The sequence below is a fragment of the Nipponia nippon genome, unplaced genomic scaffold, assembly GCF_047370975.1.
Source record: "Nipponia nippon isolate SJK-2023a ecotype South Korea unplaced genomic scaffold, ASM4737097v1 scaffold_6, whole genome shotgun sequence".
Classification (NCBI taxonomy): Eukaryota; Metazoa; Chordata; class Aves; order Pelecaniformes; family Threskiornithidae; genus Nipponia; species Nipponia nippon.
In genome coordinates this window covers 53,524,576-53,551,415 of record NW_028262380.1, presented here as the reverse complement: position 1 = coordinate 53,551,415, position 26,840 = coordinate 53,524,576, and the positions used below count along the sequence as shown (strand labels likewise).

Genomic DNA, 26,840 nt, shown 5'->3' with positions numbered 1-26,840 from the left:
TTCACTCCCAGCTGACTGAAGGACATGCTATTCTGACACACCGGAATAGCTCATCGGTAGGTACAAGGCAATGACTTACAGTAGCCAAGAGTTGGGTAAGGATTCATCTGACTCTGCACAAAAGCCCATTTCTGCTGGAGGAACAGGAGGTGAACCATTTGAGAGCACCAGAGTAAGTCAGTAAAGATGCTCTATATTGTGTAACTATATTTTGGAATAGGATCGGTATTATTTTTCATTAAATAATACTCATAGGAGGAAAAGCCTGTGTTAAAATGGAGCCATGGCACAATGTAGATGTCTGTAATTTGGATCAAAACACAGTACAATTATCTCCAATCAAGGATTATAAATGCAGATATTTAGACTTCAGTTCAGAGATCCATGCTTGTCAAGGTAGGGAAGTGCTCACTATCCAAACAAGCTTAACTCTCACCACCCCCAGTTAACAACCCTATTATTACGAGTGAAGCATTTAACCTTTCTGGTCCTGGATTAGGTTAAGCTGATCTTGAAGGGCGGTTCTTCTAGTTTTTTCTCCTCTGTGGCTGTGTGATTATGTTGCATTCCCGTGCCTCTAGCCTTCCATTGGACACACACATTCCTATGTGCACCTACGCTCCCTCTCTCTGCCCTTCTTTTGCCAGGGCTTCCCACCCCACAGCTGTAAATGCCTGCTCTCCTTTTTTCAAGACTGCTGCCATCTTCCCTTGGTATCAAGAAACCGGTGACAGAGCTGTGCTATGGTGCCCTCTCTCTACATGACCATTTCCTTTATTATTTTCAAAAAAGCGAAGTTGCCTTTTTCAGGAACTAGCTGTAGTCTCAGTTCCCTTGTGAATAGTGGGAGATAAATGTTCTCAAAATAGCCGCCTATCAGTGGGTAAATTATGACCTTTGTCCCTTTCAGAGCAATAGGAAATCATGGCCATTTGGAAAGATGGCAATTCTACATTAAATTCTCTGTGGTACAATCATGTGCTCATTCTGGAAAAAAAAAAAAAAAAAGTGCTCAAAGTTAAAAAGAATCACTGGAAAAATACTAAAAGGCTCTATCCCTTCCCCCATGCCCAGCTTCTGCCTGCTAGTTCAGTGAGTCTCTGGCTATTTCTGACTGCATAGTATCTAGACATACCGCAGCTTGCATTTATCTTGAGCACCACTGGTACAAATACTGTTGCAGATGCAGCATTGCAGATTGCGATGGAAGCTAAACATCCAGGGTCCCAGGTGGACTGGCACACAACATACTGAAGACAAACCTGTCACTTATTCATCGCTTTTATTATCCAAGCCATAAAGATTAAAGTGGCTCAGTGCCTGCAAATACAATTCAAATTGTGATGTAGACCCAAATTTAACTCAAAGGGATGCATAATGCATCCATCTTATTCCATAATGAGAAGGAAATGGTCTGACACCCACAGGCCAAATTTCTTGAAGGGCTCATTTTAAAATAAACTCATACATTAATCAGTTTATTTGCATTGTCTCAGAAAGAAACGGTTCTTTGATCAAAGTCATAAGCTCATTATCGGCAGAAGGGCAAGTGTCTTCCCGCTAGAAGCATAAATACTTTGTTGCATCTGTGCTTAAATTCTGTAATTTTGGGAAGGCTATTGTAGACACGTAGCCATGGCTTTAACTTCAAGGCTAAGCTCGTTCCGTTCTAGATGCAACATGAATGTGGTGAAAGGTCATCTTTGCCCCTGCAAGACTTTAAAATATTAAGAAGTAAAATAAGAGTGGAAGGAATAAAGATTACTGCTACGATCCTACAGACTGAATGGCTTGCCCGTGGTTACTCAAGTTGCCTGTGGCAGAGCTGGGATTGACCTCGTAAGCCCTGTGTACACATCTGGCATGTAGCTCAGCTTCCTTCCCCTCAGGCCTTTGCCACTGGGTTTATGTTATATTGGACTGGGCTTGTTTCCTGTGTGAGATATTAAATCTTTCTTTCCATGGCTGGCAGGAGCGCGCTTCATGTTGTCCTCACATAGGATGTTGAGAGCACGGGGAAAGCCAATAAGGGACGTGCATCAGGCGCGAAGTCTTACTCCCACCTGACTGGCACATCCTTGCACAGAGAATTGAGATATCATTGCAGCATGGGACACAGCTGTTGGTAGCTGTAATACAGCGTGCTTGCAAATTTCCTGGCAAAATTGATACAGTCAGCACACACAGTATGCTTTACAGCAATGATAATCAAATGTTCTGTAATGATGTATGATTGAAAAATAGTGCTGGCACTCCCGGCCCCGCTCTCACAGGTTCTTCATATTAATGGACAGCTTTGCCAATTTTGACTCTCCACCGGGGGGGAAATTCATCCAGGCAGCTGGGTTGTGTTTAGTTTTGCAGACCTCAGGGCATACTCAGCGTGCTCTAGAGCGACAGGACCAGCAGTGCCATACGTTCGTGGGAATATTCCTGAATTATTTCTGAAGCGCACCAGGTACTGGCTGGGGCTATAATGGGGATTGTTGAGAGCTTAGGGCAACTCACGGCGGGCGCCTGCTTGTAAGGATATGTGAAATAGCAGTGGCTGCAGCTAGCACGTGATTCGGGGAGCACATGAAGACTGTCCTCCATCTCCCCTGCTTCTGTCAAAATTCTGCGGGAGCTGTTCTCAGCACAGCCACTGGAAAGGAAAATAATAGGCAGCTCGCAGGCTGTGGTGTTATTATTCGGCTGGTATTGACTGGCAGTACCAGGACACTGCAGAACTGCCTTTCTCTAGCTGTCAGCCGATCAGCTGTGACAGCCCTAATAATGGCTATGTCAGGAGGCAAGTAAAGAGATGCCACAAATGGATTGCACGTGTATAATTGCTTCAAAAACAAATCTGTTAATAAAAGGAGACGAGAAAATTGACAGGAAGAAATGCCTTATTGCATGCTAATTTTCTCCGGCTTTCATAATCTCCCTTTTTTTTTTTTTTTTTTTTTTAATTCAATTGGGTCACTTCTTCTAGGGAGAATCATGGTCAGAAAATTGAATGTGGGGAGGAATTCTATACAATAAATAATTACAATGATGTGTTTTTCCCAACAAGGATCAAGTTCAGGCAGATGGATTTGGCTGAAGAGCTGTTACCTATCTGATGGCTCTTTCAGATTACATTTACCCTGTTACAGTCCTTTGAGTTTATAGGCAAAGGAGAAGATAAATGGAGTGGCCCAGAGAGCATAAAATCTCTTGGCCCACATGTCTTCAAAGGTCCCATGATGTTGTCACACCTGCATTATACCTCCAGAGGAAACAGAAGATGCTGCAACTTCTTGTTCAGAGAAGTGGCAACATCCACAACAGATGAAAAGGATTTTATTTTTCCCAGCCCACAGCTTATCAAGATCCATGTGGGTGTTCCTGAATTAAGATGCTTTGCCTTCCGTGCTGTCTCAGTAAGGTTGCTAGTGTGCGTAAACAGGGGTATTTACAGAGTGTGTAAGACTGACTGATACCTATATCTAAGCAGTTGAAAGCTGGGTTGTCCCACAAACAAGATAAGAAAGCCCTGAAGCAGGGAAATGAGGGAAATGGATATAGCTGATGAGAAAATAAGGCTAGAAGTAAATGATTTGAGAAGATTGTAACAAATAATGGGATCAATGCTACTCTTGATGAAGGCAATAGTTTTCATATGACACTAGTGGAAGCAGCTGCAAGACCAATAAATACAAGCTCAAGAATGCCCATTTTGGTGCAAGTTTTTATTTTTCAGAAGGAAACATTTAGTTATTCTTTCTAAAGAAAAGCATCTCTTTATTTATATGTATATATATTCCCAAATATATTTAGACCCCCCAAGTCTCCAAACTGCCAGCTGTAATGTGAGTCATTCTGACTGCAGGAACAGCTGGAATGCCTCCTAAGCTGGGGCCCTATCGTGATGTTGATGTATAAATCAAAATCATGGGTACCCTGCTGTAGTTTAATGGTAGAAAAGGTTGGTGTATATGCACCAGGATCTAGATATTCAGGTGGTTTTATGAACTTTGTTGACAAACATTTGTTTAGTTCAGAGTTACAGGCTGAGGTGTATTCTGACTTGCAGAGCATAGGTAGAAACAGCCAACTGGAAAGGACCGTTTGGAAGAGGCAGGGACAGCAGTATGGTTTATTTTTTGGTTTATTTCTGGTCTAAGGTTGCTGAAGATGAAAGTTCTTATTGTAGAAGTCGAATGATACCTGAGAGTTGTGAAGTTAATTTGTGCTCTTGCTGGCTTTCTAATGAACACTTCTCTGTTGCATGAATCTCAGCATCTAGATTGGTCACAGTTTGCAGCCTCAGCAGAGCGCCCAGGAGTTAGATTGCTTCAGAGATAAGGTTTGCTCTTTTAAAGCGGTCTAGTAAAGCTAGACAAACTGCTTTAAAGGAAGAATTGAGTCTAAACTCTCTAGGCTATGACAAAAATCTCAACTCAAAGTGACAAGCCTACCCTTAGAAAAGTTTGTTTAAGTGATGACTAGGGATAATCTAGAAGAGTGAAGTCTAGACTGAGATTTCAAAAAAGTGGGTTTGACTCCTGATTCAACCAGTTTCCAGTCTGACAGGGTCCCCGTGCTGTAAACAAAAAAGGAAGAGAAAAAAAAAATCTTTGTCTCCAAGATGCATGAAACAACTGCTGACAGGGAAATGGGCAGGTTCTCTGGCAGGGGGGCAGGATTACTGTGCGCTTGCAGAAACTCCTCGGTATGTCCGGGTTTCGGTGTTAGAGCAACCAGCCTAGCATTTTTTCTAGCACTTAATTTGTGCTACAAATACAAATTTCAAAAAACGTATCTGGGGAACAGTTATTTTCAGATTTATAAGAAGATATTAGAAATGGAAGATGGTAAGAGCAGTAATACAACCAGGGAAAGTGGGACAAATATGAAGAAAGATTTGAACAATATTCTTTGATGTTATTCATTTAACAAAGATAGAGAAGACTTGTTTCATAGCCGACTGCTGCGATCTACATTAAAATAGTTTATGGCTGCATCAGTTTTTACACTTTTCCTCAAATTGTTTGGGGATGTAGCTTTTACAGTACATTATTTAAATACAATGCATGCTTCATATTCATGCTTTCCTTAATTAAACATTCTGCACCGTGGCTTGGGGTTCAGGAGAGCAGTCACTGCATGAGCTTTCTCCGCTTGAGCAATGAAGAGCAAGTTGCTGTACATGACAGCATTTCATCTCTGTATGGCTGGGGACAGTAATGCATGAGCAGCAGGTGAAGGCATTAATCTCCTTAGCTATCCAGAAATGAACTGTCATGTACAGCAACTTGTTCTCTGCTGCTGCTGCTACCTAGACCCCTCTCCTTCTGCATCCAAGATTACCTTTGCATACATTAAGCATATTCTTGGGGTAATGACATTTTCCCACCTGGGAGTAGCAGACTGGGGGAATACGAAGCCAGGATGTGCTGCAGTCCACGGGGCCAGGCAGTAGTGGTGGTTGTGGCAAGTATGGAGGTGGTGGGAATGCCGCAGGGCATCCCCCTTCCAAGCCTGCAGGTCCACAGGGTTTGAGGGGTGCTAGGGGGGAGATCCGCAGGACTTGAAAGAAGCTGCTGTGACTGGTGCGGTGGAGAAACAGGCTGGAAATTTGTTAGCTCTGAAGCATGTGCGATACATTAGAGTGTGTCCCCAGTACCCTGGCCCATTTGCTGCCTGGCTTATGTGTAAAATAGTCCTTTCCCAGTCGACTTCCAAACCCTTTGGCTTTCTGCTCATCTGGCCAGAGCATAGCCTGTCCTACATGGGAAGGAGGATCCTGGAAGAGAACAAGTGACTTAAAAACCAACTCCAGCTGTAAGTGAGTAAATCGTGCAGAGCAGTCTAACTTCAGCATATTGGCAGAGATTAACATAATAGTGAGTTTTTTTTGTGGGGAGATGCAAATTCAGGTTAATTTACAGTGGTGGAAAGTGCTGTACTCTGTTTAGTGTTGATATGGTGACCATGTACTACACGTTACCAAACAGCAGAGGTGGACTTGGGAAAGAAGTAGCTCAGCTAATAGAGATTTTGTTCATTAACAGGAAGCTACAGCCCAGACACCCGAGGCAAAACACTGACTGTCTTCCTCGTACAATACCTGTTTTCAGCTGTGCTATAATGTGTTTTGGCATCAGCAACATGAGTACAATGGGAATCCAACCAAAATACACCCCTTGCTTTAAGTATTAGCAACGAGCTTCTGAGGTTTCTTGCATACAATTACTACCCAAATGCACAGCTGCTGTTTTAATTTAGATATTAATTTGCTTGTGTGCTGTGATTTTGCCACTTAAAAGGAAATGTGGCTCAGAGAGTGAAATGGAACCATTGCAAATGACCCTTTTGGTGTAAAACACTCACATACTATAGCTAATAGTTAATTTTATATGTTTTCTACCCTTTCTGCCCCAAGCCTCGTACAGTCAGAATGTGACCTACCATGTATTTACAGATGTTTGATTTAATACTACTGTACTCTGCTGGGCACAAATTAGAAACCTGCTGAATGAGGCTACCTAACGTCAAAATGAACTTGTGCTATTCAAGCCAATTTTGCCAAATGAAGAGCAGAAAAAGCTGTTTAACTGGACAACCACTTTAACCTGTAGTCTCTGGTTAGACACTAGAATAAAGTGGAATTACCTCTTGTCTTATTTAAATATTAGAATATTATTACTATTGTATGGATAGATGGATTTTGCATGAGTAAAGTAGATCTGTAGTTAATTATTCTGAGAGTTACAAAAGTAGGTACAACTATTTAGGTTTGATGTTGGCTTTTGCAAGATTTCTGTCCTCAATCATTCTCTGTCACTGCTTCTTGGCTATTAATCTTTATCCATTTGTAACAACACAGGGAGATTCCTGAGCAGTCAGGTTTTCTGAACTGGAGGAAAAAAGGATGGGAGGCATGTGGAATTAAAAAAAAGGGGGGGTAGAGAGCCTAGAGGCAAGAAAGAAGAGGATAAAAATGGGGAATAAAAGATAGGACGGAAAACCCAAGAAAAGGGATGAAGAAGGTCAGAGATGAGAAAACAGAAAGTGGGATTGAAATACATATGTTTTATGCTCAAATCAGTCAGATAGCTTAGGTCTGTGTTTCTCTAGTGACAGCGTTTATGATCAAGACTCGACAGATTCAGCTGGGGCTGGATATCAGTTTCCTCAGAAAGGCTGGAGATGATGGAGAGGGAGATTAGAGCACTGATTCATTGCTCCCCAGCTTCAAGCTGACCTGCTGAGGACTGCTGAATAAATAAATACGATACAGCAATACAAAACATGTCCAGCAAAGCCTGCAAATTAATTGCATTTCCATTATTCCTCTACAGTGTTTCTTTATGTTTTGGATTCATTCATTAGCATTGCTGCGCTGTCTTTTTGAGTGCAGGTCTGTATGTTAAAAATCAAAAATCAAAACCCAAGGAATCTATTTGCTTCTGGTTAGGGCCAAGGCTCCGGCACAGGCAGCAAAGTTACTTGTGCATGGAGTTGAGACCTCAAAGATTTGCAGTTTTGGACTAGACTGAGATACAGACAAATGTGATTTCTTGGAATAATCTGCGCCCACCCCCCCCACCCCCCCATTGCGGGGCCACTCTCTATAATCTTCGAGAAGTCGTGGAGATTGGGGGATGTCCCAGAGGACTGGAGGAAGGCAAATGTTACCCCTGTCTACAAGAAGGGCTCAAGGGAGGATCGGGGTAATTATAGGCCCATCAGTCTTACTTCAATCTCCAGGAAAGTCATGGAACGGATCCTCCTGGGGACCATCATGAGTCAAATGAAGCACGTGATTGGGAAAAGCCAACATGGCTTCACAAAAGACAGACCATGCCTGACAAATCTGGTGGCCTTCTATGATAAAGTGACCTGCTCAGTTGACATGGGGCAAGTGGTCGATGTTGTCTACTTGGACTTCTCCAAGGCCTTTGATACAGTTCCCCATGGCCTCTTCCTGGAGAAACTGGTGCGTTATGGCCTGGACAAGTGGTCTGTGCAGTGGGTGAGGAATTGGCTGACAAGCCGCACCCAAAGGGTGATGTTAAATGGCTCTTTTTCAAACTGGCAACCCGTCACAAGTGGGATCCCCCAGGGATTGATATTGGACCCAACGCTATTCAACATCTTCATGAGCAATCTGGATAACGGGATCAAGTGTAGCCTGATGAAGTTTGCAGATGGCACCAAATTGAGTGGGGAAGTAGACACTCTGGAAGGGAGAGCCACCCTGCAGGAAGATTTGGATAGGCTGGAAGAGTGGGCTAACAAGAACCTGATGAAGTTTAACAAAGACAAGTGTAAGGTCTTGCACCTGGGAAAACATAATGCAGGCCTGCAGCTCAGACTGGGATCCACCTGGCTAGAGAGCAGCTCCGTGGAAAGGGACCTGGGGGTCCTGGTGGACAGGAAGCTCAACATGAGTGAACAGTGTGCTGCTGTGGCCAAGAAGGCCAATAGGATGCTGGGCTGCATCAAAAAAGGCATCACCAGCAGAGATAAAGAAGTCATTATCCCTCTCTACTCAGCGCTTGTCAGGCCACACCTGGAATACCATGTACAGTTCTGGTCCCCGTTATACAAAAAAGATGTGGACAGGCTGGAGGGGGTCCAGAGAAGGGCCCCTGAGATGATCAAGGGTCTGGGAAGCCTGCCGTATGAGGATAGGCTGAGAGCTGGGTTTGTTCAGCCTTGAGAGAAGGAGGCTTAGAGGTGATCTCATCACCATGTACCAGCACTTAAAGGGGAGCTACAAAGAAGATGGAGACTCTTTTTACAAGGAGTCACATGGTGAGGACAAGGGGTAACAGGTACAAGTTCCTCCCAGGGAGATTCCAATTGGACACGAGAGGTAAATTTTTCACAATGAGAACAGTCAACCATTGGAATAATCTCCCCAGGGAAGTGGTTGACTCTGCTACGCTGAACACATTTAAGACTCAGCTGGACATGGTGCTGGGCCATCTTATTTATATTGTGCTAGAAAGGATGGAGCAGATGATCCTCGAGGTCCCTTCCAACCTGGCATTCTATGATTCTATGATTCTATGATATTATTGAATGATACTGCTTTCTTTAGACACAGGGTAGTCAATGGCAGGTATAAATGACCGCATGTTCCAGTACAGGCAATGCACATTTAAGAGCCAGTTTAACACTGGCGAAACGATATTGTCCTGAGTGCTATACGGTGTGTTATCACCTGAGGCATCTACAAGACAGAGGTAGATATCTCCCAGCATTTCTTATTCCTGCTGCTAGAGGCAGTCAAGCTAGAAACACTTCACTTTTTGCTCTGTTTCTGCATGTGTGCTTTCAGCCACTGAAACTCAATACTATTACTGTCTGACCTATAGTTTCGGTTTCAGAGTGCTTCTGGCTTAGTCCAAACCAATTCACAGCACTGAGGAGAAACAGTGTATGTAACTTGGTAACGCATCTTTTGCTTCTCAGGATCTGAAGCCCCACTTCCAGTGGCATTTTCTGTTGGCATATTAAGAGGTATAAGTCCCTATAGGAACCTTACATAAAAAATGGATGTGGCAGACAAGAAACTATTTACAAGTAAAGAAGGGAAGCAAGTCAGTGTGTGATGGATCCAGGAGTTAAACTTCAGCTGCCGGTCTCTGGACATCGGCACTGTGTGCGTTTCCACAAAACATCAGTGCTGGATCTGTTCTCAGCACTTGCTGGGGATTTCTCTACTTTAACTACCATTGCCAGTCGTAGCTGTGATTACTGAGTATTCAGAAGGTTTCCTTTCCTTTTTCTTCCCTTGTTTGTTCTTCCTGTTAGCAGCCACGGAGTAAACGTGAAAAGAATTGGAGGCCAAGGGTAGGGTGGTGGCTAGGAGGGGTGACCATGCTCTTTGCTGGTACTGGAGTTTTACACGCTGTGATCCAGAAGGAGTCAGATGGCACATGTCAGAGCTTCCCATAGGCACTGCGCATTTGCTATCTGATCTCAACCGCTTCTGTTTGAGCTATCTTGGGTGCTCCTGATGATGGAAAGAGTGATACTTCACAGGCACTTGGGACGAAGGTTGAGTTGGAGGTAAAGCAAAGTCAGGAGCCTGCTGTCTTAAGTTGCTCTTTGAATTTTAAGATTTTTTTTTTTGTTTTAAATTGTTAGAGAGTTTGAGAGTAAGAAATTAGCACCACTTAGGAAACAAGCATGAATGAAATTAGTCACTGCAGGGGGAAATTTCCAATCTGTAACCAAATACATCAGACCTTTCATGGACTCCTGAAATAACTGAGTAGATGCAGACTGTTTCTGTAACTCGTATGAGAGGTACTGTGCTGCAGTTTCCCTCTGTGGGCCCTGGAATCCGTCCATCAGAGTGTCCAGCTTTAGAAAACGATAGGATGGGTGTTAATGTCAGTGAACTAGCTGCATTCTCCTTCCATCATCCTTCATTTGCTGAGTCTACTGATGGCAGGGGTGGAGTGGCAAGAGGAGAGGATGTGCTCGCCTGTAAATAAACAGGTGCTCAAAGAGGTACATTGTCCGTGCGTTTCCGCAACTAAGCAGGCTCTGCATGGGGGGTGATAGCTGATTAAATCATCCTGTATGTTTTCAAAGTAAATAAGCCTGTCTTGCTTTCATTTTCTCTCAGAGGGAAATCTTTGTATTAAGATTTGGTTGAATACCTTATTATTAGCTTTATTAGTATATATAGTGCACACAATCTGTTGTTATTTGCATAAATGCAACCATGATATTCAAGGGACCAGTGCTTTTCATCTACTTACAAAGTCTCATGTATTTACAAAACCAATTGCTAGTCAAAATAAATAAATAAATCAATGTCTGAGTCATATTTCTGATCCTAGGCAATAATCTGTGTTCTTCCATCTGGCTCCCTGAATACCTGGGTGCTTAATTCAATAAGAAGATATTTATCTTTTCTTTCCCTTTTCTACTTCTTTTAAGGGTTTTTTTTCCCCTTTTCCACATCTGGTGCTCAGATTCCCGAGTTCCCCCCCTCCCTTTCCCCTTTTCCCCAGAAGCTCCTGCTTAGAATTTAGCTAATGGATTTCTAATTCAATTTGGACTTCTGCTGGGATAAATCAGCCTCATACAAAATAATTTATGGTTCTTGAAAAATTGGCTGTGGATGAAATTAGGTAACTAGCACCAGGCAAATAATAATCTCATTAAGATCCATGGAAGAAAGTAGTGAATAGGTAGATATTCATGAGGACTAATGTTAGTCTCAGGACACCAGTCTCACCAGGATGCCCCTAGCCTGTGGAGAGAGCCCTTCAGAGCCCCCAGGGTCAGGCTTCTGCTCCAAATCCTGCTCTTCAACCTCTCCATCGATACAGAGGGAGACCAGTGGCAAAACTTGCATCGCCTCCAAAATAGCCAAACTTTGTTCCCTAATTGTTTCATAAACATAGATTTGTTTGTGGTTCTTTGTGTAACGGTTGTTGGCTGTTTAGTAAATGATGCTGACAGGTATTTTGGGGAAATTTTCAAGGAAGAATCTGAGTACTGAGTTGTTTACTCAGTTTGAAGGAAGTGAATTAGAGCGCTACCTATTAGGCTGCTACATCCATTTTGCAGATGGGACCCTGAACCAGGCAGAGTAGATTTCCCCAAGGTCACACAAGAATATCTGTCCCCTGGGTCTCAGCTCGATGCCTTAATCAGGTGGTCATACAACTGAGCTATTATTTTAGGTATAGGCAAGTGTCCTGTGTTTCTCTGGAATGGAGTGATCCCACTAACTAGATTAACTGTACACTTCAGATAGCTCATGAAATCAGGATCCGTGACATCCCACTAGATCTCGGTTTTATTAATCACGGGATGTTTGATCATCGCTCTTTGCTGAGAAAAATGCTTGCATTGAAAGCATTTGAAATCTGGGAGCAGAGGTGTGCAGCAGTTTTAAAAGCCTTTCTTGCTAGAACCAAAGGATTGACATTTTAACCCTGACATACTGACGCAAGAAGGAAGCTTAATTATTAACATGAAACAACATAAAAAGCTAAGAAAGTATTTGCAGAGTGCCACATTCAGTTACAGATCCTCTCTCAAGCTAGCAGTATGGGACTCCTTTCGTTGTGCCCTCACCATCAACAATACGTTGCACACAGATTTATCTGTATTAAACCAACTCGTGCTGTGCGATATGACTTACCACTGGCCTTAAAATCCATCCGTCTGTGGCTGACAGCTCTCTAGCCTGAGCTCTGTCATTGTTTCTAGTACATGATAGAGCCTTAAGAAATCCTTGTGTGAGAAAAGGTAGGATCAGTTCTTCGTTTGTTCATCATATTCGGGACACCATATTCAGACTGTTGAAATAGCAGTCAGATGAAGAACCTGAGTCTGAACTTTTAATTCTAAAAAATACATACAGACTTAATTATCCTTGGATTTTTCCTGAATTGTATGCTTTGGACTATACCCAGGAAACTTGTTTCCAGTATGTGTTGAGAATATGTTTTATATGCTATAAAACGCATCCTACCGTCTAACCACAACGTTAAGTTCAGTCTTGTAAAAAGAGATTTTTCATATTATTGTAACAGGCACCTACTTTCATGATCATGTAAATATGGCAGGCTCTGCCCTGTGTGACAAAGAGTGCCTGAAGGGGACTTGAGAATGAATAGGTTTAACAAAAAGTATTTTAGCCTAAGCCTTGTCCATCTTTAATTAGTTATCAGGGTTAAAGGAGGGGTCAAGAGCCTGGAGCTGCTTCAGGACTAATGTGTCAAAGGAAAGTGAAGCCTAACACTGAAGAGGAAATGATCCTCCTCAGAGGTTTAATAATTTTTTGACCCTGTGTCAACCATTATGACTACTAATGGCAGCTGGGGCAGAAATGTTTCAAATTAGACTTTGCTTTGCAGGTGGTTAGGAAGGGATCCCATGCCACCATACAGACCCTCCACAAGCTAGAATTCAAAAGGAAAAAATGCAGTTCAGTTTTACAGGCAGCATAGAAAATCTCGTGGTCTGACACTGAAGTTTCTCCACTGTTCGTATGTTGCCTTCTTATCAGAGAAAACAGAACTAGCAATAATATGCAGCCAAACTGCATGAACTCTACCATCACAACCATGTCTATTAGGAGTCGTGTTAATTTTCTGATTAGATTAAATGCCCGGAGCTCACACTAACAGAACACAGCGTGTGTGCTTGACAAAGTAACACTTACATGTGTACAAAACACTTTGTGTTTTTATTACATGACAGAGTAAGGGAGATAAAGTTTCAGAGACAGTCTGCAGCCCACTTTTTTTTTTTAAGCATGAATATTTTATTAGTTTTAAACAAATGGAAAGAGAGAGCAACAGGACAAAGGAAAGCAGTCTTCCACAAGATAATGATTGCCAAGAAATGTCCCTGATGTCATCTGCTGTTTGCACAAGCACTGTAGTTCTATTTTCAGGTGCTGTACTTTTGATGGCCTTGGCCCACTAACGGAGTCAACCTTATCCAGTAGCTCTGTAGAAGCACAACAGCAAAGTTTCCATCAGAATTAATGAAAGTGTTGCAAAGAGGGATATGACTGACGGTGCACAGGACAGGGCAGCAGAGAGACAGGACCTTTGCCTCTCCACTCGACATTTCACACTGTCAATGCTCCTAGGTCAGCCTCACTCCCTGATGATTGGCCTCCGTCCTGTTTTATCTATTTATATGGTTAGGCAGCCTCATAATAAATAGCACTTGCAGATTACTGCATTAGATTTCTTACACTGACAACAATTATCATAAACCTCATTGCCCAAAGAACAGTTTGGTGCTCTTCGTATGCAACAGGAAGTATTTTCATTGCCTTGCGTGAAATCATGCCATGTTCTGGCATTTTCCTACACTGAGTCCAATGCTGACAAGTACCTGTACCATCTCTTGCACATTTAGGCAGCAGCTGGTAGTCTGATGGACTTTGTCTTAGGGCAATGGTAAAGTTCTTCGTACAGAACCTTAAATGTCGTGTCTGTGTGTATATCCACAATTTTTGTCCTGGATTCACAATGGGATGTATAAAGAAATATCTCTCTCTTAAAGAGGGTTGCAAGAATCATTTTGAGGACACGTGTTCTGTCTGGTTTGCCTCTGATCTGACTGATGATAAAATTGCCATTAGCCTCAAGAGAAGCAGAAACTATAATTATGAATTAAACGAACTGGGGGTAGATGCTTTTTCCCCAGACAGTAATATATAACTTGCAAGCTGCTTTATAAAGCTGGTACAGTCAGTGTTTTCGGCATCTAGACCTGATTCTCCTTTTCCTTACTCTGATGCAAATCAGATCTGTCTCCACTGGAATTAATTGTTGATTAGCAGCAGTGCAGGTTACCAGGGTAAGCCAGGCAAAATATATTCCAACCATTGACCAGAGAAAAGGAGATGGTGCTATCAAAGCAGGGGAAACGGAGCACAAGCTGACTGCTGTAGGTAACATGGTTGCACAGTGTCCACATTGGCCATGGCCAAGTCACAACTGTTTACTCTTTCGTCTTCCTCTGCTGTTGGTTTTATATCTGATGGTGCGGCATTCACGTGAAATAGGAGGACGGAGAGAAGCGCACAATGTGAGGGGCCTCCGCTCAGCGCGGTGCTGCCAGCAGGGAGCACCATCAGCTGTTCCTTTGGCTTCTTTGACTGTGAAACGTCCCTGCTTTTGAACCACAGCTCCCAGTCCTAGCAGGCACACTAATGCCAGGCTGCGCACTGCTGTTGCAAGGGAAAGCATGTCATTTTCTTCTCTCTTTCTCCTTTCCAAGAAAGGCTAGTCGAGGTAAGATAGGCATAATGAACACGATTACTATATTAGGCCTTTGGTAGCCTATTTATTTATTTGGGATGTCCAATGTAGTAGGCTTGTCATTGAATAACTGAAACCTCCTTCCTGAGCTCTTCAGTTGAGCCAAAAATCCAGTATTTCAGATGTCTTAGATGCCCATCATCTGGGTTTTAGAAAGTCCTCCAGGTTGGCGCCTGTGGCTGACAGTGGATCACGTATTGCTTCCGATGCCTCTGTGGAAGTTGCTTCTTTGGTAGGGGTACAGGAGGGCAGGAAAGGATGTGTTTGGGTTTTGTTTGATGTGTGTGTGGTCGGGGGGGGAGACTTTTGCCCAGCAGCCTTCTGATCTATACATAGCCACTCAGTGGATGTGTTCCTCGTTCTCTAAGTGCATGCAAAGCTCACGTTCAGCCTCCTGGGAGTGTGTTGTTAAGCTGAGATCTGCTAGGAGGGTCTTCACCGAGCTGTTGCAGGTGCAGGGGAAGTTCATTCCTCTTTGCAGTCTTTATTTATTCTGTTTCTGGACTGAAGTCACCCAAAAAAGATTAATATTGCATGCCCTATTGATTTCTCTATTGCTTTTCCCAGACCATGCCTGCACTCTGCTTTCCCTGCCAAAAAGAGCGTTTCATTTTGTGGGTGCTCAGTAAATTTGAGTCTGAAATTCCCTTGACCTTGCTCCCCTGAGAGTTCAGCAAGGTTCAGCAAGCATCTGGTTTGTGGGCTGCCACAAAACCAAGCCTTGTCTTTAGGCACATAAAGGCCTGCAGCGAATTCAGCTACAAGCAAGCAAATGCCAGCCTCCCAAGCTGGCCAAATATTATGCTGTTATAAAATTGCAGTTGTCCTGGGCTATTTGGTGAAATCTTCCACTTTTGAGATGTTGGAGAATAATGTGCGATTGCCTTATTGCATGCCCACCTTACAATCAGCTGGAGGTAGGGCTGACAGAGGATGAGTGCTGAGGAAGCCACCGTCTTCCTCCTCTTCTCCTGGGCAGACCAGGAAAATGTGTTTTCTCGTTCAGGGCATGGGCTATGCTTTGCTGTCCCCATTCTTTGTCCCTGTGTGGTCTCCAGAGCTGAGGCGGGGATGAGAGGGCCCTTCGGCATGGAAGCGACTCACCAGTAATTCTTAGAAAAAGTCCCGTTTTCTCCCATTTCTCATTCAACTTGGCCTAATTTTGGATTCATGGCGCTATCGGTGTTACTGGGCTCTAAGGTGGAGGCAGGCTATATGGCATACAGGATTTTTTTGCTTCCTTGCTTCCCATTTGGTGGCACCGTGGTACCGCGTGCCGTTCCTAGGAGGACAGAAAACCCTGTAACCGAAGGACTTCCAGCTGAGCAATTTTCCCTTCCTGAAAATGTGTGCGCTGTAAACCAAACCCTTGCCTCCATCCTGATAAGCTGCCTTACGGAGCTAGCACCTGCTGTTAATTTCACAGTAAACAATACTTGTTGCTCTAGAAAGCTTTTTAATCATAACATTAAAAAACTGAACAGAAATCCCATCCATACAGTTAACTCCAGCTGCCTTTCTTGCAATGCGTGGGGAATGATCTTGCCGAGTGATGGGCATCCAAATGCAAATGGAATTAGCTTTGCAGCCATTCATTTTGAATTGCTCTTGAATCATTCTGAAGTAAATTCCATTTGAGAAGAATTTGCTTCAGGTCTCACACAAAGAGATAATGGTCCAATATATTATGATCTAAGCAATAATAGTTTAAGTCTCGCATTTCAGAAATATAGTGAGTTATATGCTGGGCTGATGAGAATTAAAGCTTGATATATAGTAATAAAACTAGTGATCTAGAGATGAATAGATTGGTGTACGGAGCACAATATTTTCCTGCCACAGATTAGAGCGGGGAAACTAGTCTATAAAAAGGGAAGTATACCATAAAATCTCCTTTTTCACTTGTTATGCATGAAGAGCTATAATATGTACAATTTTACAAACAAATGCATGAAAAGAATAAAGACCTTTCCTAACATCAAAAGGTTCCTGACTTAGGCAAAGATTTGTTTTACCTTAAAAGATAATTAAACTAAAATTCCTATGCGTGACAGTCCATGCTAGCTACTATGAATGCTGATTTCAGTGACACTTCACCTGTTCCTATAGATTTTGCATTTGACTTGCCTTTAAAAAAACATATAGTTGTCAGATACTACAGAAGGCAAATAAATGAGCGTATCTGTATTTGGGCCAGCAACTAAAACAAAAAATTCCAAATTAAGTTTATAGATTAAAATGGCTTTTTAATAATTTCTTTTCTTCATATGAGTGAACTGCATGAGTGAAACCAGTTTAGCGGTGCCATTAATCAGGTCTTTTGTCTTGCTAATATAAATCAGTCAATAACAACAGATGGGCTGTACACTTTATTATGTGAAAATAAAGATGAATGTGACATACTGCAGAAGTAAACTTGCAGCTCAAAGTTACTGAGCACAGAAGGGGATTTGTTGCAACAGGGGAGAATGATGCGTGCCTCGGTTTTGCGTTTGATCAAGGTTGTAAGGGGAACTTGCTGCGCATGACATTGACATAATGATTAGAAATCAAGTACGTGAATTTTTTGTGTTTGTTTGTATCTACACTCCCAGATCACTCCCAAATGGTTTAATTAGCTTTTTTCCTCCAGACAGGAGAAAAAATGTCTAACTCCTTAGGAGAGTTAAATAAGAGAGATATAAAGTTTGCTGCTTTGTTGCGCCGTCGGGAGATGAACATTTTAAATAAACAATGACAACTGGCGGGAAGATTCAGATCAAAGTCTCAGGCAAGATTTATCCCCTTGTACAGAGATGGAGCACACAACGAGAGGCGACCCTCATCCAAATTATAGGCCATTACACTGCCATTATAATGATGCTCACATGTTGCTGTAAGCATTACAATGAAGGCATAACAGCATATCAGTCTAATTAAAAAAAAATGAAATGCAAGACTTGGATCCAAGATGCATGTTAAGGTTGATGGTTCAAAACCCTGTCCCAGATCAGCAGCCGAACTGCCTGACTGTCCCAAGCTGTGCCACAGCTGTGCCTGTTGTGATGGGCAAGCCATCATGAGGGGATTTAAAGTTCTTCCTCCTCAATGCGTCTTCATCCCAAGAGGCAAGTACCGCAGCACGACACAGGGGGACCGCGGCTGCACACCCTGTCTACCTGTAAACCGCCATCCTGCGACTTCAGCCGGTGGCGGCTGGCGTGCCTGGGCGGGAGGGGAGCGGGGGTTTGCCTCCCCGCAGCAGCCGATCCCATCTCTTTGGGGAATGCAGGGAACACCAAGTGACTTCCCGCTGCGATCCGCACGGGCAGATAAAGCCGCCGGTTACCTTTCAGCAGTCAATAGCAGGAGTGCGGGGCCCTGAATGCTAATGCAGGTAGGACTAGCTTTGCAGTATGATCAGGGTTTTTTCTGCCAAACACAGAAAAACACAGTCGTGGTCATATTCTGGATGCTCCTCTTAAGAATCTGCTCTATAAAAAAAGTAACACCAGTGTTGCTACTAATAGCAGTAGTAAGAGGGCAAGGATTGAATGAATGTACTCCGGTTTAAAAAGCCCAAAAAATCTGTCCTAGCTACTATCTTACATTTATTCTAAAAGTGCAGATTTTAAATGCCAGTTTCCAGGGACAAGGCAGCCTCTGTGCACTCTGTGTGACGGTTTGTGAATGGTTTCCATCTATATCCCTAACATATAAGAGCAGTTCAGATGCCTCTCAATAGCAATGAGAAAAAGTGTGGAAAAATAAAGCTGGGCTTTATTATTGCTTAAGAAGAGTAAGGTGGAATTGTACAAAGAAGCCAGTAAGGAAACTGGCTTGTACCTGGTTGCTGGATGCCAGGCTGGTGAAGGGAAACATCTATCGCCACAATCAAAACGTGAGACTAGATTGTCACATACTGGGCAGTACTGTGAATCCACTTTAACATAAAAATAATATTTAAACTTTAGAAGCAGTTACTTTCAGGAGGGAAAGCCAAAGCCCACACACATTCTCCAGGCTGATTAAAGAAATAATTTTTAAAACCACCTTTTTTCTTTTCTGCAGCTTGCTGATACCTGCTTTTAGACTTTCTAGTTACATCTTTGATAAGATGCAGTTAATTGGTCAGGCAGCGTAAGTATTGTCTTTGATACCGTGCAGAAACCTAGTGGTGAAAATAAATACATTTGTTCTTCCAGTCACCAGAAATTAGTGAAGCAATACTTGTTTAATTATAAAACATATGTGTGCTTTGTTAGTTTCCATCTGTCTGCTCGCTGATTTGCAATTAAATGACCAGAAGAAAAAGATACGTCCTGTGGCAATTCAGGGGAAATGATTCATCTCTAATGTTTCTGTGTTGTGGATGTCTGTGGAGCAGCGTGTGGGAGAGGGAGAGGGAGGGAGTGGGGAAGAGGGGGAGATACGGAGAGAAGGGGCTGAGGAATGCTGAAAAGCCTCTTGCTTTCTCTTTGGAAAAAACTGGGGAGCAAAATGGAGCAAGGAAGAAATACCTAACGGGGAGAGGAACTGGGATTGCAGAAAAAGGAGGGTGATGTGGTCAGAGTGAAAAGAAAACTGCAGAAAAAAAGGAAGGATGGAAAAGTGATAAGAATTAAATCTAATTTGAATATTCGGAGATGATGAGTTGGAGATGGAAATGGAGTTGTTATAGTATGTCACAGATTTTCCCTTTGCTAGAAAAATGTCAGGCCTTATTTAGTGGCACTTTCTTCTAGCATTGAGACAGTTCACTTCTATTAACTCTCAGAGAGTGATGAGGTAGTGAGTCAGGCCTGTTACTCTTTGTAAAATGAGACACCCAAAAGGACAAGAGTATTTTTAAATTAATATGAAAAAAAAAAAAAATCGGTGAACATATATTCTCTTCATAAATAGTTCAAGAGGTTCGCAGAATCTTTTGCTGTGTAAGATATTCCCACCCCTGATAAAGACGTACAGTCTACCTCCATATAGCTACATGGATGGGTACCACATTACCTTCTCCCCCTCTCTCCTTCATCTGTTCCTGTTCTTTCTTGTCTTTCTGCAAAAGCAGTAGGTGGAAAGAGAGCCTTTCATGCCCCTTATAATTCTGGACACAGCCTGCACAGGCATGTCTCAGGTACGGGGAGGTAGCCGTCTGACATTTCATCTTCATGAAGACTGGCAGGGAGAAGATAGCCAGCCTTCCACAGTATTTTTAGTTTGATGTTCTGTGGTGTTTTATTGATCAGCAGCAGCGTCCGTCACTGTCTATAACGATAACTGCTTCAGAGGCAGAAAGAGGGAGATTGAATAAGGCCTTCAGGACTGTCAGCTTGCTGCTGGTGCATCTGTCAGTAGTTGGTGCCGCCCCCCCCTTTGCCGCTGGGAGCCTCTTGGATGTTCTTGTGCACTGACGGCAGGTGGGCAGGTGGATGGGAGAGGGTTATTCTCTGCCGAATCGGTGCTTTCTGATGTGGAGGACTTCCTCTGCAGGAAGGGGCGGAGGGGTTGTAAAAGGGAATTTGTGAAGAGGGAGAGAAAGAGAAAGGAAAGTATGGTGTTAGGTGTTTTCAGTGTTGCCTCCTGTGCGTTGGATTCTTTTCCTCTTTCTCCAGGCTTCTTACATCGACTTTATTCATTACCAGCAGCACCATAGAGGTGCAGAGGTTCCTTGCGTCGATAGCACGCGTCCGTGTTGGCCCAAAATGTCACCATCTCACAGCTGCTCTGCCCCATATCCCAGCTCCTGATTCCTCTCCGTAGCGAGGACTGCACAGACCAGTGTACTACAAACGAAGTAAATAAAGCATAGCTTGGCACCTTCATTAGAAGTCTTAGCAAGAGAGTCAGGGTGTGAACAAAGAAGCGCAGACTGGACTTGCTTTTAGTCTTTTGCCCTTGGAGCAGATTTCACATTGCTCATTGGAAACGAAAGGCGCTATTTCCTATTTGTACCAGCCTCAGCCAATACTAGCTATGTGCATGCACTTGATTAAACAGTGTGATAAGTCACTATTGAAAAGTGTGACCTTGAAGCCTCCAAAAGTTTCTATTCTTTCTTTTTCTGGTTTTGCAGGCAACTCTCCCCAGCACTAACATAATGCTTTATTGCTAGTATTGCCGGTGATGATAACAAAGGACCATTCCCAGACATGTGAATGTGTACGTTCCTGTCACATCACATAGAGGAGAGAGAGCTCAGGATGTAAAGAACAATTTCTTCTAGTCTGAAAACTGCAGTGCATTTAAGCCTCGGTCTAGGAATGCTCCTAAGATAACAATTTATTCAAAAAGTATGCTCCTTTTGAAATTTTCAGAAAGTGCTTGTAAGTGTGTGCCAGCTGAATTTTGGTTGTTTCATTTATCCTTTTTGTCTCTTCTCTACAGATGATGATTTTTTTCATGAACTTCCAGAAACTTTTCCCTCTGATCCTCCAGAGCCATTGCCCCACTTCCTCATCGAACCCGAAGAGGCTTACATTGTGAAGAACAAGCCCGTGAATCTGTACTGCAAAGCGAGCCCAGCCACGCAGATCTATTTTAAGTGCAACAGCGAATGGGTTCATCAGAAGGACCATGTGGTGGATGAGAGAGTAGATGAAACCTCTGGTGAGTTTGTGTTGTGTCATGGAGGGGTGAGGATTAAAAAGCGTTAATATCAAGCCCACCATTGTAATCTAGTAGCTATTTCCTATGGCAGCTACTTTACTCTTGATACAGCTGTGAATTCTGTATCTGGCATTACTGAACATTAACTGTCACAGCACAGAGGTGGTGTCTGCATCCAGGTCAGTTAGTAAAACATGACTGTAGAGCACCCTGCCCGAGTTTGAAAGAAAAAAAACCAGGAGAACCATGCACAAACAAAATGGAATTGCTTTCTCAGCCAGGTCTACTCCCTGTTCACTTCCCCAGTGTCACAAATTCCCAGTGGTTGCACTGTATCGTAGTCACAGACCAAGAACCGCATTCTCCCCAAAGTGCCGAAGAGCAATTGGGTTGTTCCTAGAATGCTATTTTCTTGGGGAGATTCAAGAAAAAAAGGAGAAAGTTAATCAGCTTCCAGCAAGAAAGGAGAAAGCACACCTGGGCACAGTTTAGAGCAGTGTATTGATCCAGAGCAAGCACCTGGCTGTTATTCCATTACACTTTTCTGCATGCTCCACAGAGCCTGGATGAAGCAGAACTACAGTAGGTTAGCAAGGAAAAGGGGGGGGGGGGGGGGGGGAAGCCAAAAGCTGCATCCTTCCTCAGTTAATACCAGAAATCCCACTGGCATTTGTAGAAGAAAAATAGGACCCTCATAGTACCAAAAAAAAAAAAAAAAAAAGGTTTAAAAACTTGAGTAATAAACCAGCATAAATCAAAGATATGATTGTTCCCGTTTGGGAAGACTGGTAATCAATAGAGTTTGAGTCACATGCAAGGAGAGAAGTGGGACTTACTGCTGTTTTGATGGCTCTGAGAAATAACTGGATACTGAGCAAGAAGGTACCTTTCATTTGGGAATTACACCACCACTTGGTCTAATTACTTAGAAAAATAACTTCACCAGATGTCTTGGAAGTCTCTTGTGAACCGGGTTTTATTTGTTTCAGCTCATTTATTTGCACAGAGATCAAAAGCATAAGCTTTTAACGGTACTGTGGTGCTCTCAGCTTGAAAAAGAGAAGGTGGGTGTAGGAAGAAAGGCTGTAGACAAAATCTGTATTAAACTTTGGGCCTGTTTATTTGTTTGTAAGAATTGGCTTTTTCAACAAGTTGACTGCAGCAGAAAAACTAAAAAAATAAATTCTTCTTACTTAATACATCTTCAATTTTTTTCATCCATGGGAGTCCACTGGAAAAAAGAAGGACAAGCAGGAGGGCAGCTATCACTGTGTTAATTTTTTAAGCTTTTAGAAACATGAAAATATTTCTCTACAGGTGAAATTTTTTACTACAGGTGTAGAAAAACTTCATGATGCCAAAAATCAAATTGCATTCTACAAGTGTAGAAGGCCAGTCTTGAAAAGAGATGCATCTGAATATATTAGAGGACAAATGTTTTGCATAACAAACAGCAGCAATTATATGCAAATGAAACCCATATCCAGTTAGAGATTAACATAATGTCCTAGAGTTTGGGGGGGAGGAGGGTGTCAAAAGCTGTGCACATCAGATTATTAGCACAAGAGCCACAAACCCAGTCACACTAATAGCTTGTTAAAACGAAACTGTCATCAGAACCTAAATTTGTCAGCCAACCTGGTTGTTGCCAAAAGGTTGATTAATGCATATCACGGTTGCAGTGTTCGTGCACTTTCCTGTAAGTAGACTGAGAATCAGGGCTCATAGCACATAGTTAGTATAGAAACGGGTAAACAATGTATTTAAGGTAGTGGTAAAATAATGTCCTTCAAAGCAATGGAAGCTTGGGAAAATAGATCCACTGCAGATGGAGCTGGAGAAAAAGTTGCAGGAGACAGTGACTTTGAGGATTTGTTCTGGTGCCCAAAGAAGGAGGTATCGGCTTGGCAGCTTGCACCAGTCAGGCTGGCAAAGCCCTTTGACTCTACCACTTCTGAGGCTATTTTGGTTTCTTTTGCTATTTTTGGCCAGCTAGTGCAGTAGTTGTAACCTAGGGCAGAGAGCAGTGACTGAGTTGCTCAGAGGGTGGCGTAAGGATGGCAGCCCAAGCCTACGCTGCTGGTGGCTTCAGGCTTGCAGTTAGAGAGGCTGGAGAAATTGTCCCCAAACCAGGAAACCAGGTCAGGTCTAGCCTTTACATGGGTAGCCCGGGTCTCAAAGGGATCTCAGTTACATAGTGTTTCTGCTGGGTCAGTTGTGTAATCCCAGCAACTTGAAAACTGGGTGCATTCTTCTTTCCTGATATTTTCCCATTCTTAAGGTCTGTTCTGCCTAAATACAAAGAACACCATGCTGAGGTGGTCTTCTGCTGCCGTTTTTGAACCAGGCTTTCTCTTTCAGTTCTTTAGGTACAAAAGCAAAGCAAAGGAAAACAAGACAGACAATAAAATATATGAGAGGAAAAACATAAAGGTCACCTGTGCTTTCTTTTCTAAAGGAGGGGTGATCTGGAAGAAAGAGGACTAGAATACAGGTGTGATGCTAGCAGTATATCATCTTGGGATTGTAAATGATGCATGAAAGAGAGAAATAGGTTTTGATTTGCAAAAGATTATGTGTTCATGGACTTTGAGCCTGTGCCCAGGAATGAAATGTATGTAGAGATGATTAACTCTTGTTATAAGGCAAATTTGTTTCTGTCATTGATAAAACCAGAGACAACAGCACAGCAATAGCAGTGGCACAAGAGATGGAATGAGAGTGCAGCCAAGCTCTCTTTGAAGAGAGCTGCTAGATAGAAATGTTGAACATATTAAGAAGGTTAATTTTTAAAAGAGGAAAATAAATATTTATATCTTTTTCCTATGTATATATATTTTTTTTCTTTGTAACAGAGAGAAGGTACAAAATGGCAGTTATAGTTATACGCACTTTGCACTGTGGGATATTTTTAAACAGTAGGTAAAGCATTGCTGTAAAGAACATGCACAGGGACTCTGTGGGAGTTGTTGCCTTCTGGTTGGAGAGGATGAGCACAGTAATAGTGACAGGGTGTTCTAGTACCACTTTATTTAATTAAATTAGCCTGAAGAGAGAGCCTTGCAAAAAAAATTCCAATGATAGAGTCTGAGAAGCCAGAAGCTTTACATAGAAGGTCATTACATTCAGTTTTTTAATCCTCAGACTTGCTGGAATTTTTCTTCTTTATGGAAGAAGCTAAGCATTTTCATAAAGAAGGCAAATGGGTGCTTTGAAAATCTTTAGTGCACATCTTTGACTCTTTCATTTCCTTTGTACGTGAAATACAAGGCAGGGCATGGTCTTTTTTATGTTTTTTACTGGAATATTTTCCCATTAATGTGGAAAAATATATGTAAAGAATAAGAACACTGGTTTTAAAAAACAAAGATGAAAGTTGTTTTGAGGGAACACATTTGATTTTATGGCTGACTGTCATAAAAGATAACAGCAATGAAAGTAAAAGGAACCCTGCAGAACTGATGCTTTTGGGGGCAAGAAAATTCCATTGTCACAGGGCAGGAAGTTCAAAAGCATCAATAATTGTTAGAGCAATTTGTGCACATTTTCCAAATTACTGTGCCTCTGAAAACAACTGTGGCAAAAGATTTTATTTTGCATGTGTGCTTTTTATGGAGAAATATTTTCAGACACACACACCCCAATTCTGCAGCAGTGGGAGAGTTGCAGATGTATAGAAAATCAGTGTCCTGCACCCCTTTCATTTGTCCAGAGGGATTAAATGCTGCTAAATTAAACCCCACATCCCGGTGATGTACAAGAGAGGAAAATCAGGACTACAGGGACCTTGTTTTTGTCTTTTCAATTTGGATATGCATTGTAATAGTTTCTCCATGACTATTAAGGTGAAATGATCTATAAAACCCCTCTTGCCCTCTGCAATGCCAGTGACATGTTCTTCTCTCTCCTTCAAGCAAGGAGAAAACAACATTTGGGACTCTTCTAAGTGCTAATTAAATAGACATATTGGGCAATTCAGCTGGCATTATTGTTTGCCTACACTTTCTGTCTTCTTTTGCTGGGATGCATAGGGAGAGGAGGGCTCCAGGAGTTGGCTGATGACTTCGTCCATGTTCTCAAACAGCAGCACAACAGAATAAGGACTCTTGAGCCTGGCCTGAGGCCCTAGCTAATGCAAAATGAACAGGCATCTCAGAGGAAAGGCATGCTGAGGGAGGCTCTGTTAAGGAGCAGGTGAAGTTGCCTATCCTTTTTCCCATGTCCTGCCTTCAGAAGAAGACTCTCAAAAGACCTAATGTCCCCCAGGAGCCACCCAGCCTTCAGCAAGGAGGATAGGTGGCTCCAAGGACTTTCCCTTCAGCTGCCCCTTCAACTCTCTGCCTCCCCACAAATCAACGAAAATGATAAAATTAGAATCTGGCTCAGAATAAGATTTTTGTCTGATTAAGAGGGTTTATTGAACTGCACTGGGGTGGATGAATATGCTCTTCTTTTCAGTCAGAAATCTTAGACTTCTATGTTTCAGTTTCTTTACATAGCCTCTGCTGTGATTCCCACAATTACCTCCCACCATTGCCTTTCCCCATTAATAAAGTATTTTTGGACAACTTGCAGATTTGATGAAAGGAGACTGAGCTTTTGACGTAGGGTCAGCATTGATCTGGCAAATAGGAGGTTGTTACCTTAAGCAATGGGTTTGGCAGCCTGTCGAGGGAGTAGGTACCCAGCTAGCTAAGTCTTTAATAGATCACCCTCTCAACAGAAAGATCAAAGATTGACGTCTGCCCTTTTGCCTTTAAAACAGCTCTGACAAGATGCTGCAGCCAAGACAGCAGTGGGAAAACCTCTGCAGCGACTGTCTCTGCTCTTTTGGCACCACGTACAGAGGCAGAAAAATCACCTCCAGCGCACAGTGCTCTATTGCTTTATCTTCCTCTGTGTAAATCTCATGAAAGCCATTTATTTTGGTGTTTGTGACACCACATTTTGGAAGGCTGCATTGCCCTAATGACAAAAGCCCCATCAACTTGTTCGGGTGTTGTTTAAGGTGGGACTTTTGATTACACAGCAAAGATCATCGTGCAGCCTCTCATTTTGAGCAGTTGTGCTCATTTGTTGTAGTATATTTTATAAATAAGAAAAACTGTCGTTACTTTTTAAATACAGCACTTCTTTGAATACCAGTGTTGAAGAACTTAATTTGGGAGCCCAAATATGAAATTCAGGTGCCCCCTGTCCCCGTGTAAGCACAGCTCAGGGAGAGGAGTGCAGAGGGCTACCGTTTTACTTGCTTTCTGTGACCCACACATCTCCCTTTCCTTAACACTCTCTTCCCTCTCTGCACATCTTCCTTCCTTAATCCCTTTTTGCTGCTTCTCGGCCTACTGTAGCCTCCTGATTCTCTGTATTATTTTTCAAGAGTCCAAAAGATAAGGAAAAAAGCTATTTTTCTGAACAAATGTGGCCGGTTTCCCTGTTAACTTCACTAAGGAGATGACAAGT

The 26,840-nt window shown here is 42.6% G+C and overlaps 1 protein-coding gene across 2 annotated transcripts in view; it reads left to right on the top strand.

Moving 5' to 3' along the window:
- Positions 1-26,840, top strand: part of UNC5C (unc-5 netrin receptor C) — a 263,508-nt gene that overhangs the window by 147,467 nt on the left and 89,201 nt on the right. For both annotated transcript variants that reach the window (XM_009474695.2, XM_087736769.1), the window contains exon 2: positions 21,156-21,377. In XM_009474695.2, the coding sequence (XP_009472970.1) occupies positions 21,156-21,377 (222 nt within the window). The remainder of the gene's footprint in view (positions 1-21,155; positions 21,378-26,840) is intronic.